This window comes from Pipistrellus hanaki (genome assembly GCF_964339955.1).
Source record: "Pipistrellus hanaki genome assembly, chromosome: 3".
Taxonomy (NCBI): Eukaryota; Metazoa; Chordata; class Mammalia; order Chiroptera; family Vespertilionidae; genus Pipistrellus; species Pipistrellus hanaki.
The window spans coordinates 143,366,727-143,380,731 of record NC_140505.1 but is presented as its reverse complement, the minus strand read 5'-3'; the positions used below and the strand labels follow the sequence as shown (position 1 = coordinate 143,380,731).

Below are 14,005 nucleotides of genomic sequence, written 5' to 3'. Positions count from 1 at the left end.
ATAGCTTTGCTGGGTAGAGTAAACTTGGTTGTAGGTTCTTGCTATTCATCACTTGGAATATTTCTTGCCATTTCCATCTGGCCTGCATAGTTTCTGTTGAGAAATCAGCTGACAATCGCATGGGTGCTTCCTTATAGGTAACTAACTGCTTTTCTTTTGCTGCTTTTAATATTCTTTGTCTTTTGCTCTTGGCATTTTAATTATGATGTGTCTTGGTGTGGTCCTCTTTGGGTTCCTTTTGTTTGGGGTTCTGTGTATGCTGGACTTGTAAGTCTTATTTCTTTCACCAGGTGGGGAAAGTTTTCTGTCACCATTTCTTCAAATAGGTTTTCAGTATCTTGCACTCTCTTCTGGGATCCCCATAATTCTGATGTTGGTACACTTGAAGTTGTCCCAGAGGCTTCTTATACTTTTTTCAACTTTTTGTATTCTTTTTGCTTTTTGCTTTTCCAGTGGAGTGCTTTTTGCTTCTTGGTATTCCAAATCTTTGACTTGATTCTCGCGATCTTCTAGTCTGTTTTTAGGTCTTTGTATAATATTTTTTATTTCAGTCAGGTGTATGCTTAATTTCTAGTTGATCCCTTTTTATATCTTTAAAGGTCTTGTTTAATTTATCAGCCTTTTCTAGGAAATTCTTGAAAAACCTTATAACTGTGGTTCTTCTGCTTTCTTCCATTTCCTTCGTTTGAGGCCTGCCTCTTTGTCTCTGCATTTTAGCTGCTTCCCTGAGTTGATGGAGTGGCTTTGCATGCTAGGTGTCCTAGCAGGGCTCAGTAGCTCATCATCCCGTTATCTGAGGTGGACACTCTTGGTGCAGCCCTTTGTGGGCTGTGTGTGCAGTCCTGTTGTAGTTAAGCCTTTCTTATTGTTGGTATCACTGGGGAGAGTTGATCTCCACGCCAATTGGCTGTGAGGATCAGCAGTGTCTCAGCTAGGAGGGCTTCTGTGCTCAGCTTGGATGGAGGCGGAGTCTCAGGGTGATGCAGACAGCCTTGGTTTCCCGTCAGCACCACCCTATGAGGGCCACAGCTAAATTATCATTTTTATGTTTTTTGGCCATTTGAGTCTCTTTTAAAAGAGTTTTTCAAATATTTGGCACATAATTATTAAATTGGTTTATCTCGTATCTTTTAAATTCATGGAATTTAAAAAATATTCTGGATACTAATTCTTTGTCAGTGTGTATATCACTAATGGTTTGTTTTTTGTCTTATATATTTGTGGGTAAAAAACAGGTTCTTAATTTTAATATGGTTATATTTGGCAGTATTTCCTTTGTATTCTTGTTTGTTTTCTTTTTTTCCCTTTGGCTTAGGAAATAATCTTAGCTTCTAGAGGTTCATTTCAGAAACTGTGGTTTGTTTGTTTTTTAAATATATTTTTATTGATTTCAGAGAGGAAGGGGGAGGGAGAGATAGATACATCAATGATGAGAGATAATCACTGACTGGCTGTCTCCTGCACTCCCCTCATCGATCCAATAACCCAAACATGTCCTCTGACCAGGAATCGAACCGTGACCTCCTGGTTCATAGGTCAGTGCTCTACCACTGATTCACTGCAACCGGGCCAGAACTATCGTTTTGATCCCTCATTCTCTAATGATCTACATCTTTCCACCTGTCCACTTAACCCACTCCCACTGGAGCCTTTTAAGGTATTTTATTTATTCCCGGTATTCTCTGAAATTTCATGATGATGTATCTTGCTACGACTCTTAGTTTTGTTTTGGTCATTGTACTGGATACTTTGATGGGCTTTTTAAATCTGTAAACTCATGGCCTTCCATGTGGGATAAATTTCATGAACTTCTCTTTGATAAATCCTTCATTTCTTTTGGAACTCTTAATTTGCTATTGGACTTTGGTTTGCTTGTTTTGGCTTTCCTAATTTTTAGTTTTGTAATTGTCTTATTTTTCTTGGTTTAATTCTGGTAAAATACAAAAAACATGAATTTATCATCTTAACCATTGTTAAGTGTGTGCAGCTCAGTCGTGCTAAATACATTCACGTTGTTGTGCAACCAATCTCCAGAACTCTTTTAGTCTTACAGTAAAATACTACCAGTAAACAACAAATCCCACTCTCCTTCCCTCTGCCCCTGGCAACCATCATTCTACTTTGTTTCTATGACTTTTAACTATTTTAGTTGCCTCATATAAATAGAATCATAGAGTATTTTGTCTTTTTATGGCTAGCTTATTTTACTTGGAATGATGTCCTGAAGATTCATCCATTGTTGTGGCGTGTGTGGGTACCTTTTATTCCTTTCATTGTCCACTGAGCCAAACCGGTTTCGACATGAACATTTTTTGCATAAGTTTTTTGCAGACATGCTTTCTCTTGGGTACCTACCTAAGAGTGAATTATGGTAACTCTAACTTTTTGAGGAACTGCTTCACTATTTTCCCAAGTGGCTGCACCATTTTACATTGCCACTTTCTATCTTTGAGGGTTCAAATATTTCTATATCACTAAATATGTTTGTTATTACCTCTCTTAATCATTATAGCCATCCTACTGAGTATGAAGTGGTTTCTAATTGTGGTTTTGATTTGCATTTCCCTAATGACTAATGATGTTGAACATCTTCTCATATATACTTGTTGACCATTTGTATATCTTATTTGGAGAAATGCCTCTATAAGTCAAATTAAAATTTTTTTTATTGTTTAATTATAATTGACATTCAATATTATATTAGTTTCAGATGTATAACAGTGGTTAGACATTTATATAACTTGCTAAGTGCTCCCCCTGATGAGTCTAGTACCCACCTGACACATTACATAATTATTGACTACATTTCCTGTTGACTACATTCCCCTGTTGTATTTTACTATAAATGTAGTTTTGAAATATGTTTTCATTTTAAGGATAATGAAGAGTTAAGACAAGGGGATAGTTGCCCAGTGCCTGCAGAGGATGAACAGACGGACTGCGCCGCTGCCCAGCAACTCGATATAAGTACTGGTCCTTCGTGTGCAGCTGAGCCTCCTGCATTGAGGTACAGGTTTTGATATGGGAAGAAGATCTTCCACATTAAGATTAATTTTTCTTCTGATCATTTGCTCACCTGTTTCTGTGTACTATACTAAATCTAATGTAAAATTCTTTTTTTCTTAGCTCAACTCTGATAGAACAGGATCCAGTGGAGGATTCCACTGTTCAGAAGGATGTTCTCAACCCAACAGCTATATCAGTTTCTTCCCCAAATCCTGCAAAGCCATCAGGGACAAATACTGCTTCACCATGTGATAACAACATAAATGCAGCTGTAACTGTGGCCCTACAGGTAACTTGATGAATTTAGTTTATATAAGAAAAATATCATAGGTTCAATAATGAGCATGCCCCCTTGCCTTCGCCCACTATTGCAGAGTCATTTGGAAATAGTCCGAATTGGGCTTGCCTGCATCCAAAAAAAGCTAAAGGACTTTGAAGGCACTCTGAAGAAATGGGGAATTTTAGTTCCGTTGAGGGAGTGAAGAAATTACTATTCTATTTCTTTTGGTTGCTTTTTTGAAATGTCTTTCTTGTCTATGCTATGTTGTATGTATCCCTTTTGGACTAGTATAAAGAGGCTTCAACTCTTGGATTTTTTGTGTGTATGCATAATCCTTAACAAGTCCATGGAAACCATGAGGGAATGTTCTCGTTTTTATTTAATTTCCAGAATAATTTTTATAATTAGGGAAATAGAGAAAAACAGGGGGAGGGGAGATACACTACAAAATTTACCTATAAATCCTTTCATTTTATATATGTATATATTAAAAATTATTTTATTTTATTTATTTATTTTATTCATTTTATTTTATTTTGGATTTTATTTTATTCATTTTATTTTTTGGATTTTATTTCATTTCATGGTCATTTCATATCATTTCATATCATTTCATGTCATTTCATTTCATAGGAAGGGAGAAGGATAGAGATAGAAACATAGACTGGCTGCCTCCTGCATGCCCCCACTGGGAATTGAGATCCCAATCCAGACATGTGCTCTGATCAGTAATTGAATCTGCAACCTCTTGGTGCATGGGATGATGCTCACCCACCAGAGCCACACCTTTATTTATTGATATAGCTAGTAGTATTTTGGTATAGCTTTTTCTTTTTTAAGAACATTTTATCCCTGGCCTGGTAGCTTAGTTGGTTGGAGCATCATCCTGATAATGCCAAGGTTGTGGGTTCAATCCCCATTCAGGGCATATACATGAATCAACCAGTGAGTGCATAAATAAGTAGAACAATAAGTCAGTTTGTATCTCTGTGTCTCTCTGTTTATCTCAATCAATAATTTAAAAAAAATACTTCATCTTGTGATTTAATAATAATAACAATTTATTTTTAATTTAATAATAATACTGTAAGTCCTTGGGTTACGTTGGAGATCCACTCCTATGGTGTGACATAACGCGATTTTCACCATAAGTTGGAACCCACCTACATAAGCATCTACGTCGCTCACATGAAGCACATACACAGCAGTAATGAAGTGAAACAGTAAAAAAAAATTAAAAGATAATTCCTGACCATTACTGGTGGTAAATGCAGTAAACAATAAAAAACATAAAGCACATACGTCAAAATGACAGAACTGTTTTTTTTTAATACTGTAATTGGGAGACGGTGATGTAACCACGAAAGGACGTAAGTCGAGTCCATAAGTCCAGTCGACGTAACCCAAGGACTGCCGGTAATAACAGGCCCAGCCTGGATGGCTCAGGTGGTTGAGCTTGGCCCGTGCCCCAGGAGGTTGTTGTAGGTTTGATTTCTGGTCAGGGCACATGCTGGCGTTGCAGGCTCTATCCCTAGTAGGGGATGTACAGAAGGCAGCCAGTCAATGTTTCTGTATCCTTTTCCCTTCCTCTCTCTCAGGTCAATAAAACCATTTAAAATAATAATAGTAATAATATTGTAGAACAGCAGCTATCAAGTATTGAATACCTACTATTCTGTTTTCATAATAGCCCTGTTGGCCTACTTTTTCAGATAAAGTAATTAAGACTTTTAATTAGTCTGTCATTCATATATGATTGGTTTCCAACTCCTCTGCAGAAATTCTTATAGTATTCCACTTAGGGTTCTTTGTAGCAAGGGAAAAGAGAATGAAACCATTTTATTTCATCGTATGGATGGGCTGTTATTAATTTAATCTGTCCTTGTTAGACATTTATGTTCTTTCCAGTTTTTTTCCATTACTATAAACACACTAACATGAGAACTCTTCAGATAAATTCCTCAAGTGAATTTATTGTTTCATACATAAATTGCAGCAGTTTTTATTATTTTCAACAAATGTACTTTTTCTTTTTTTATCCTCACTCTAGGATATGTTTATTGATTTGTGGGTTGGAGAGAGGAGAGATGTGAGAGAGAAACATGGATTGTTGGCCTCCCATACACACCCTGACTGGGGATTGAACCCGTGACCTAAGTGTGTTTCCCACCCGGGAATTGAACCTGTTACCTTTTTGGTGTAGGGGACAACACTCCAACAACGGTGCCATCCAGCCGGGGCCACAAAAGTACTTCCTCAAAAAGGTTGTCCTGGCCCTGGGTGGGTAGCTCAGTTAGTTAGAGCATCTTTCCTATACGCCAAGGTTGTGGGCTCAATCCCTGGTCAGGGCACATATAAGAAGCAACCAGTGAATGCATAAATAAGTGAAGTCTCTCTATCCCCCTCCCACTCCTTCTAAAATCAAGCAATACATTAAAAAAAAAAAAAAAAAAAAAAAAGACTAGTAATACACGTTAATAGCATTGTATATTAGAGTGCCTATTGCCCTTTCTTAGAAAATAACTGATTTTCTTGTGGTTAATACTCTCCTTTTTGTACTTTATTACTTAAGAGAATGTACACCATAAAAAATGTGTTTCTTCCTTCCAAGGAACCCCGAAAGCTAAGTTATGCTGAAGTGTGCCAGAAGCCCCCTAAAGAGCCATCTCCCGTTCCTGTGCAGCCACTGCGAGAACTTCGCTCCAATGTAGCGTCTCCCACCAAAAACGAAGAGAATGGAGCTCCTGAGAAGTCCATTGAGAAACCACATGAGAAGCCAGAAGCAAGGGCTAGTAAGGATTATTCTGGCTTCCGAGGCAATACCGTCCCCAGGGGAGCAGCTGGAAAAATCAGGGAACAGAGACGTCAGTTTGGCCACAGGGCCATACCTCAGGGAGTTACTCGACGTAATGGCAAAGAGCAATATGTGCCACCTAGATCACCAAAGTAAAACAAACAAACAAACAAACAAAAACTATTCAAAAACTTCTCTCTCTTCCCATTAAACTTGAGCCGTGGCTATATTGAACTGTTATGGAGGGGAGAGGGTGACCAGAAAGGAAACAAGAGAAAGTATATCCTTAAATCATTACAGATTTTGGAGTTGTGAGCAGTAGAATCCCAAAATTCATCTCTAAAGTGATTTTAAAATGCTGGAGGATTCCAATCAGTATAAATATATATATATATGTATACATATATAAAAATATAATTTTTCTATTTTTGTTTTTGATTTTAATTTGCAGAGATCTGCCTGGAATCAATTTTGAGGGTTCTGATTTAGCTTGGGGGAAAAACATTACACATCCTTCAGTATAGGAAATGAGGGAGTGAGAGAAAATATTTTTTGAAGAAGCATTTCTGTAAAATTAGAAATTACTTTTTTTAATCTATTTAAAGTTTGGCTTAGAGAATGCCATCTCTGCCTTTATGGCTTTGTGTTGCAAAGCAGATCAGTGGCTGGGTGCCTGTTTGGGTGTGTTGTGTGTACACGAGTGACTGAAGCCAAATCTGTTTTCATGTTAGTAAATGATTTGAAAACTGAATGTAATATGTACTTGAGTAGATTATTTTTCCAGTTTGATATGTAGTCTCCTTTTGACTTTACTAATATTTTATTCAACAAGCTTTTGATTGTACTTGGAGATGTGACTACCAATCACTTTGCTACAGAAAGAATGGGGGTTCGGATAATTGAAAAACTTGTCTTAGTTCTAAGTTGGGTAGGTCAAAAGGCTTGCAGAGGGTTAGACTGGCCTGTGATTCTCCCCGCCCCCTAAAATAGGAAATAACTATTGCGTTACTTCATTTGCTATTTTCTGTTCTTTGACTACCAAAACCCCCAGAAGCAAGTTAACTAACCACCTACATAACTATGTTTTTAACCATCTTGACAAATCATATAACTGTTCTAAATTTCTGAATTGAACAGTGAAGTATTTTACTCTTCTGTTCATGTATTTAGACGTTTAGATCCCAGAATGGGACAGCAGACTGTAATTTATTTGTGCTAGTGTTAAAAATGAAACATTGTAATTGACTCTTAAATTGTTAAGTAGAAGTAAAAATAATTGTAAAGGCTTAATTTGGGGGCAGCCTTTTCTGTTTACAGTATATTTATCATAACCTGCCTTTCTTCCCTTTCTCCAAAAAATTTAAATAAAATAAAAAAAATACAGTTTGAAATTCACCGAAGCGGATCCAGCAAGTCAGGAGATTTTTGAGTTAAGGTGAGAAAGACAGTTGAAGAAAATTACTACATAATATCTCAGTAAATCAAGTTGTAGCTCATATTAAATAGGCAAGTTTACATGCTGGTGTTTAGAAAATGGCTAAAATATTAAAAATCATGTTGAATTAATCTGTTTTAAGTCATACCATTTTCAGAGTTCTATGTAAGGTGGGGTTTTTGTTTTTTTTAGGGATAGTTTGTAGCAGTAATAACTGTCCCTTATGTTAGTGAATGACTTGTATAAATTGAAACTGTAAATTGTGAACACTGGAAAGCACCATTGTGACATAGTCAACATCTTAGTAATATATTAAAATGAATGTAAATGGAGGTTAAAATTACATTACTGTGAAAATTCATCTTCCAACTCTAAGTTAAGCTGTGGAGATTTGTATTAGTAGGTAACTGTTCAGAGCTTTGAAAACACTGCACATTTCTGTACAAGCCAGAATTATTATTTCTTTGTAACTTATTCAACTTGGCAATTGCTTTTGATTTGGTGAGTTGATAACATGATATAATACATTTAAGTAAGAAGAATCATTTCTACACACTATTTTTTTAAATCATCTAGAACCGAAATCTACAATTAAACTACCTGTGCTGAAATTTGGGGGAAGTTTAGGTTCTTTTTAAAACAAGGATTAATAATCATTAACTATATCTATGATAAAGTGCTTATTTTGGTTTACTTAGATAATGCTGCAGTTTGTAGTAATGATAAACATTTAAAGTGTTAACACTCTGTGAATGCATTGGATTTAGGAGAATAAACATTTTCTAAAAATCACTTGGAGAGGGTTATAACCTTAATTGTTGCACTTGAAACAAAACATTACTTTTTTTTACAGTGTGTCACAGAAGTGGGCTTGTGTTATTTGTACACTTGTGTGACTTATCCCAATTTTTAAAAACTAAGTATTTTAATTGAAACACGGGTCTTCTTTTTGAAGAAAGTGTATTCTTGCTTTTCCCCAAAATGTTATAAGAGTAGAAATTTAATTTAAAAGACATGACCTTTTAAATTCTCTTGTAAAATATATTGTTTTAATTTAATTTGCCTCATTACAACTAATAATTCCCATTTTGATGGGAAGTATAGGGAAGAATAAATGTGTGTTTGTGTATATAATATATATATATTCACAATATGTATTTAGCATTTATTTTATTACAGCAGATTTAAGGTTTGTATCTAATGATGCCTATAAATTGTGTGAAACTTGGCCCCCTTTATATTCCCCCCCCTCCCCCCCCCCAGCATTACTCTGTAACTGATGAGGGTTGAGCATTCATTATAGTTCAACTATTTATTTGGTTCTTTTTTTAGTTGTAATCCTCGAGGATATGTTTTTCATTGATTTTAGAGAGAGGAAGGAAGGGACTGGGGGGAGGAGAGAGAGTGAGAAACATTGATGTGAGTAGAACATCAATCAGTTGCCTCTTGTATATGTCCTGACAGAATCGAACCAGCCACCTTCCCATTTATGGGAAGATGCTCCAACCAACAAAACCACACTGGCGCTAGGGCTGTTTGGTTTTTAGAAAGGAGTTTAAATGTTGATTTTTTTTTTTTTTTTTTTCCTTCATCCTTATGGCTTAACACTTGCTTGGCTGTTGGAAACTATCCTGATGAAGGTTTTCGTGATATCTAGGGCCTGTCTCTAATCTGAGTAACTTCATTTTTGCAAGTATAGACATTGCAATTCAAGAGAGTTATCTGTCTACATTTTTTTCAACTGGATTTTGGAAGAAGATAAATCAGTTGCTATCGTTTATTGTCATCATATGTGCTCAGTTTGCATGTTGATCAACTGACATGCAGATTTTAAATTTATTTTTGGTTCCTAAAATTAAGGTAGCTTGGATATTGTTTCACATTCCTCTTTTTAAATATTTGTTTTGCAAAAAGGCTTAGTGATGGAGTATTAGCATCTCTTGGAACAGAAAATAGTATTTAAAAGTTAATAATTCTCTAATTTTCTTAGTTATGGCCTTAATACTGGTGTAAATGTACACTGGTTTTACTTTGATCCAGTTGAAAACACCAGGATTAAGGCTCTGATATTTGTGTTGGGCATATATGTTAACCATATTTTAAAAGAACCCATTTTGTATTTTATAGAAAAGATAAAATATAAGAGAGGACAGTATATTCCTTTTGAAGGATTTTTTAAAAATTCATAATCATGTGATGGTGGTTTTTCCCTCCTAATTTTATATATTTCCTTACAATTTGGTGGCTATAAAATTTTAACTTTAGGCTTTTTTGGTATAAGCTAATTTAGCTTGTCTGAGCTTCCAGGAAGTTACATAGATATTTCAGTTTTCATTAACTGAATGAAGATATTTTAAGAAGTTGAAAGAAAATTTAATTTCAGATTGAGAGTAAATTCTCTTTCAAAATTCACCTGATTATTAAACAAAGTTGTGTGTTTTGTTTGTTTGTTTTTTGTCGAAAACTTCCTAAGAGTTGCTGAGTAGATGGTTCTTAAAAGTACAACTCAGATACCAACAGAAGAAAATGGTTTTACTTTCAGTTTTATAGCACAAAACACTGATCAGCAAATAGTATAAAGAAACATCCACATTACCTTTTTTTCCTTCTGATTCAGGTGTCCCTTGAGCGGTATCTCCTAATGTTCGGTTTGGCTTGTGGGGTCAGAACCAGTTATCTGCTTTCTGTTTTGTCCATTGCTTAAGTTTGTTCCTGTTGTCAGAACTGTCCCTCCCACCCCCTAAAAAAATGATGTGACACATGTTCATGCATATTATGTTAAAATGAGTACATCCTATATTTGTATTTTTGTTTTCAACATTGCCAAGGTGCTATGGGAAATTAAAGTAACAAAAATTAGAACAAATAAAATTGTTTAAAAGCAAGACTGGTTTTCTTTTCTCCAGGTGGTTGATGTATAATGACTACTTGTATTTACTTTTCAATAATTTTATATGTTGCCCATTCTCTAGTTCCATCACTCTCCTGGTCTCAGCAGGTTTTGATTTATTTTGGGAAGGGGCAGAGGCAAGATATGCGATACTGCATCAGCAAAGTGAGGGCAGAGAGCTGTAAGCTTCATCTTTATGATTCTGGGGGTTTAAGTTATTTTTGTGTGAGAAACAGTTACTGAAGGGAAAATTACAGGGCAGTGTGCAGTTTAAGGATATGCTTTCATTGGGCTGATAGTATGGTCTGACTTGAGTATATAAATTCTGGGCTATCAGAACTTATTTATAAGAGAAAACCATTAGGTTTCCTTTACCTTTTTAACCATATCTTTGTTTTGATTATAACAAATCCTAAAGCTAAAGTGTTTTTTTATATTTTTTAATAAAAAGCTTAAGTTTTGGTAGATTTTTAAAGGGAAGTTTTACTGGGAAATTTAAATAGGTCTTTTAAGCTTTTCTATACTATGAAAATGGGAAAACTGGAAAAGCTGAGTGAATCTAGCTTTTTAACAGATGATATCTGTAAATTAATGTGACCACTCAACTTTTATTGAATATAGTACATCAGTCCATGGATTTCCATGGTTTAGTTACCTGAGGCAGTAACAGTCAAAATATTAAATGTCAAATTCCATAAATCATAATTTTTAATTGCATGCCATTCTGAGGAGTGCGTCTGGAATGTGGGTCATCCTTTTGTCCAGCATATCCAGACTACACTGTACAGCCATTGCTCGTGGTTACCAGACTAATGCAGTGCTTTATTTATTTTTTTTTAGCAAGTAACCCCTATTTTATTTAATAATGGCCCCACAGGACAAAAGTAGTCATGCTGGCAATTTGGGTATGCCAAAGACAAGCCATAAAGTGCTTCCTTTAAGTGAAATGGTGAGTACAGTGCAATAAGATTTTTACTATCTACAAGTTACGTGATGTGAGTCTGAGGTAACATTTAATGTGAACATTCACTTTAATAATTAGCTCAGCATTGCCACTTTAGGTAGCTAAACCTTTAATTTACTAATGAACAGTTTATCCTAATGGGATAGTTAATATCAGTGGGCAAAATGGTCCCATTAATAACAGGTCTACAGGATTATGTACTTATGTCGGTGTGTTGGTAAATGTATTTGGCCAAGAGAGGGCTATGAATAACAATTTTTTATGTTAGGGACAGTATTTTTAATGGACTAATAACCAAATTGGTAGCCTTAACTATGTTTCTCACTAGGGAAGAAAATCCTCCCGAACGCTCCCCTTTCCTATTTCTTTAGTGATCACACGCCTGCCAAGGAGGGTGGGAAAGCGAGCAGTTGGCAGGTTCACCTTCAGTCAGGGTTGGTGTGTATTGACAAGGAAAAGGGTGAAGGGCTGTTAGAATAAACAAGAACACCTGCCAAAGCCCTTGCGGTAATCTGTTTCTGTGTAACAAGCACCTCAAATGTGGTGGCATAAAAAGATGACCATTTCACATTCACAGGCTTCTATAACACACAGCACAACAGGCATAGGCTGTCTTAGTTCCACACTGTTTTGGACCTCAGCGAGGGAAGACTGAAAGGGCCAGCGGCTGGCATCACCTAGTGGCCTCTTCACCCCGGGCTACGATGGCTCAACGGCAGGGCTGAGCCAGCGCCATGGGGCAGAGCACCTCACATGGCCGCCAGTGTGGCAGCTCCCCTGCACGGATGGTGGCTAGGTTCTCAGTGTTCAGGGGAGGAAGGTCCCGAGAGGGTTCTCGGGAGGGGGGCATTTCAGAGGACCCGGGGAAGCTGCATGGACTTCTAGACAGCCTCAGAAGTCACATATATCACTCATGTTCTATTGATCAAAATACTCAGAAGCCCATTCAAATTCTGGGGAAGGAGCATGGACCTCACTTTTTATTTTTAAAAAATATTTTTTTTATTGCCCTAGCCGAGTGGTCGGCAAGCTCAGTCAACAGAGCCAAATATCAACAGTACAACGATTGAAATTTCTTTTGAGAGCCAATTTTTTAAAACTTAAACTTCTAATAGCACTTCCAAATAGACTCCCCCAGGCCATGGTATTTTGTGGAAGAGCCACACTCAAGGGGCCAAAGAGTCGCATGTGGCTCACGAGCCGCTGTTTGGCTCGCTGGATAGATCGTCAGCCTGTGAACTGAAGGGTCCCAGTTTCATTTCTGGTCAAGGGCAGGCACATCCTCGGTAGGGGGTGTGCAGGAGGCAGCTGATCCATGCTTCTCTCATCGATGTTTCTAACTTTCTATCCCTCTCCTTCTCTGTAAAAAAAATCAATAAAATATATTTAAAATATACATTTATATACACATGTATATATATTGATTTCAGAGAGGAAGGAAGAGAGAAATATCTGATGAGAATCATTGATCAATTGCCTCCTGCACGCCCCCTACTGGGAATAGAGCCTGCAACCCATACCAGAAAACCATGACTTCATAGGTTGACGCTTAACCACTGAGTCACACCAACCAGGCTGAAATTCTTTCCTCAACTTAAATTTTCTTGCAGCCTATGAACGATATCCTGACTAGAAACTCATAGTGGGCAAATGTTGGGGCCTGTTCTTTTAAATAACTTTTGGATTAGCATAGAAGGGAAGTGAAAACACTAGAATTTCTTAAATTGTGAAGGAGAGCTTTGGCATTAATAATAATAAAAAAAGTTAATACTACTAAAGCAAGAATATAAATGACATTTTAAGTATTTCCCCAGTAGTTCCTGGTAAAAGCCCATAAACGTTTTGGATCTTCCTTATATTGAGTTAAAATATTAATTGTGGGAAAAACCTATTAAGCCATACACTTAGAAGGATAAAAAAAACAAGACTAAGTTCCCCTCTTTCACGTACTTAGAAATTTAGGCAGAAGTGTAACTGGATTGTCCATTGTGATAAATGCCAGAAATGAAACAGAATCAAAAGAGCTCCTAGCAAATGGGCCTGGCAAACCCCAATAAAAGTAGTGGCTTGTGCTGAAACCGGTTTGGCTCAGTGGATAGAGCATCGGCCTACGGACAGAAAGGTCCCAGGTTCGATTCCGGTCAAGGGCATGTACCTTGGTTGTGGGCACATCCCCAGTAGTGGGTGTGCAGGAGGCAGCTGATCAATGTTTCTCTCTCATCGATGTTTCTAACTCTATCCCTCTCCCTCTCTGTAAAAAATCAATAATATATATATATATATTTTAAAAAAGTAGTGGCTTGTGTTCAGATCCCTACAAATGGGTAGGTTCCAATCAAGGTAAAAATAGAGGAAGGGACAAGACCAAGGCGTACATTACTAAGTGAAGGGAGCTGGAGAAGTATGGCCAGGAGCCCCTAAAACCTCCTTGCATGTGAGTTCTCAAAAGGTTACACTGTGTATCCAAGCCATCAACACCTTAAAGCCCATTTCGTGCTGGAGAACTTGGGGTGGCGAGCTGGGGCTCGTCTTTTCAGGCGCTCCCCAGCAGGGGGCGCAGCAAACCCGCGGGCCCCGAGCTGCACTTGGCCGCGGGGGCGGGGCGTCCTCCGCCGGGAGGCGGGGCCGGCGCGCGC

At 37.2% G+C, this 14,005-nt stretch overlaps 1 protein-coding gene across 9 annotated transcripts in view; it reads left to right on the top strand.

The window, feature by feature from the left end:
- The window catches only part of LARP4 (La ribonucleoprotein 4), a gene marked incomplete at its 3' end in the record, with an annotated part of 65,003 nt that extends 54,603 nt beyond the window's left edge, over positions 1 to 10,400 (top strand). For 7 of the 9 annotated variants that reach the window (XM_084877383.1, XM_084877379.1, XM_084877384.1 and 4 more), the window contains 3 exons: positions 2,877 to 3,007; positions 3,127 to 3,295; positions 5,898 to 10,400. In XM_084877383.1, the coding sequence (XP_084733509.1) occupies positions 2,877 to 3,007; positions 3,127 to 3,295; positions 5,898 to 6,236 (639 nt within the window). The remainder of the gene's footprint in view (positions 1 to 2,876; positions 3,008 to 3,126; positions 3,296 to 5,897) is intronic. The other 2 variants (XM_084877385.1, XM_084877389.1) reach the window with 1 other exon arrangement.
- Positions 10,401 to 14,005: the final 3,605 nt, after the last annotated feature.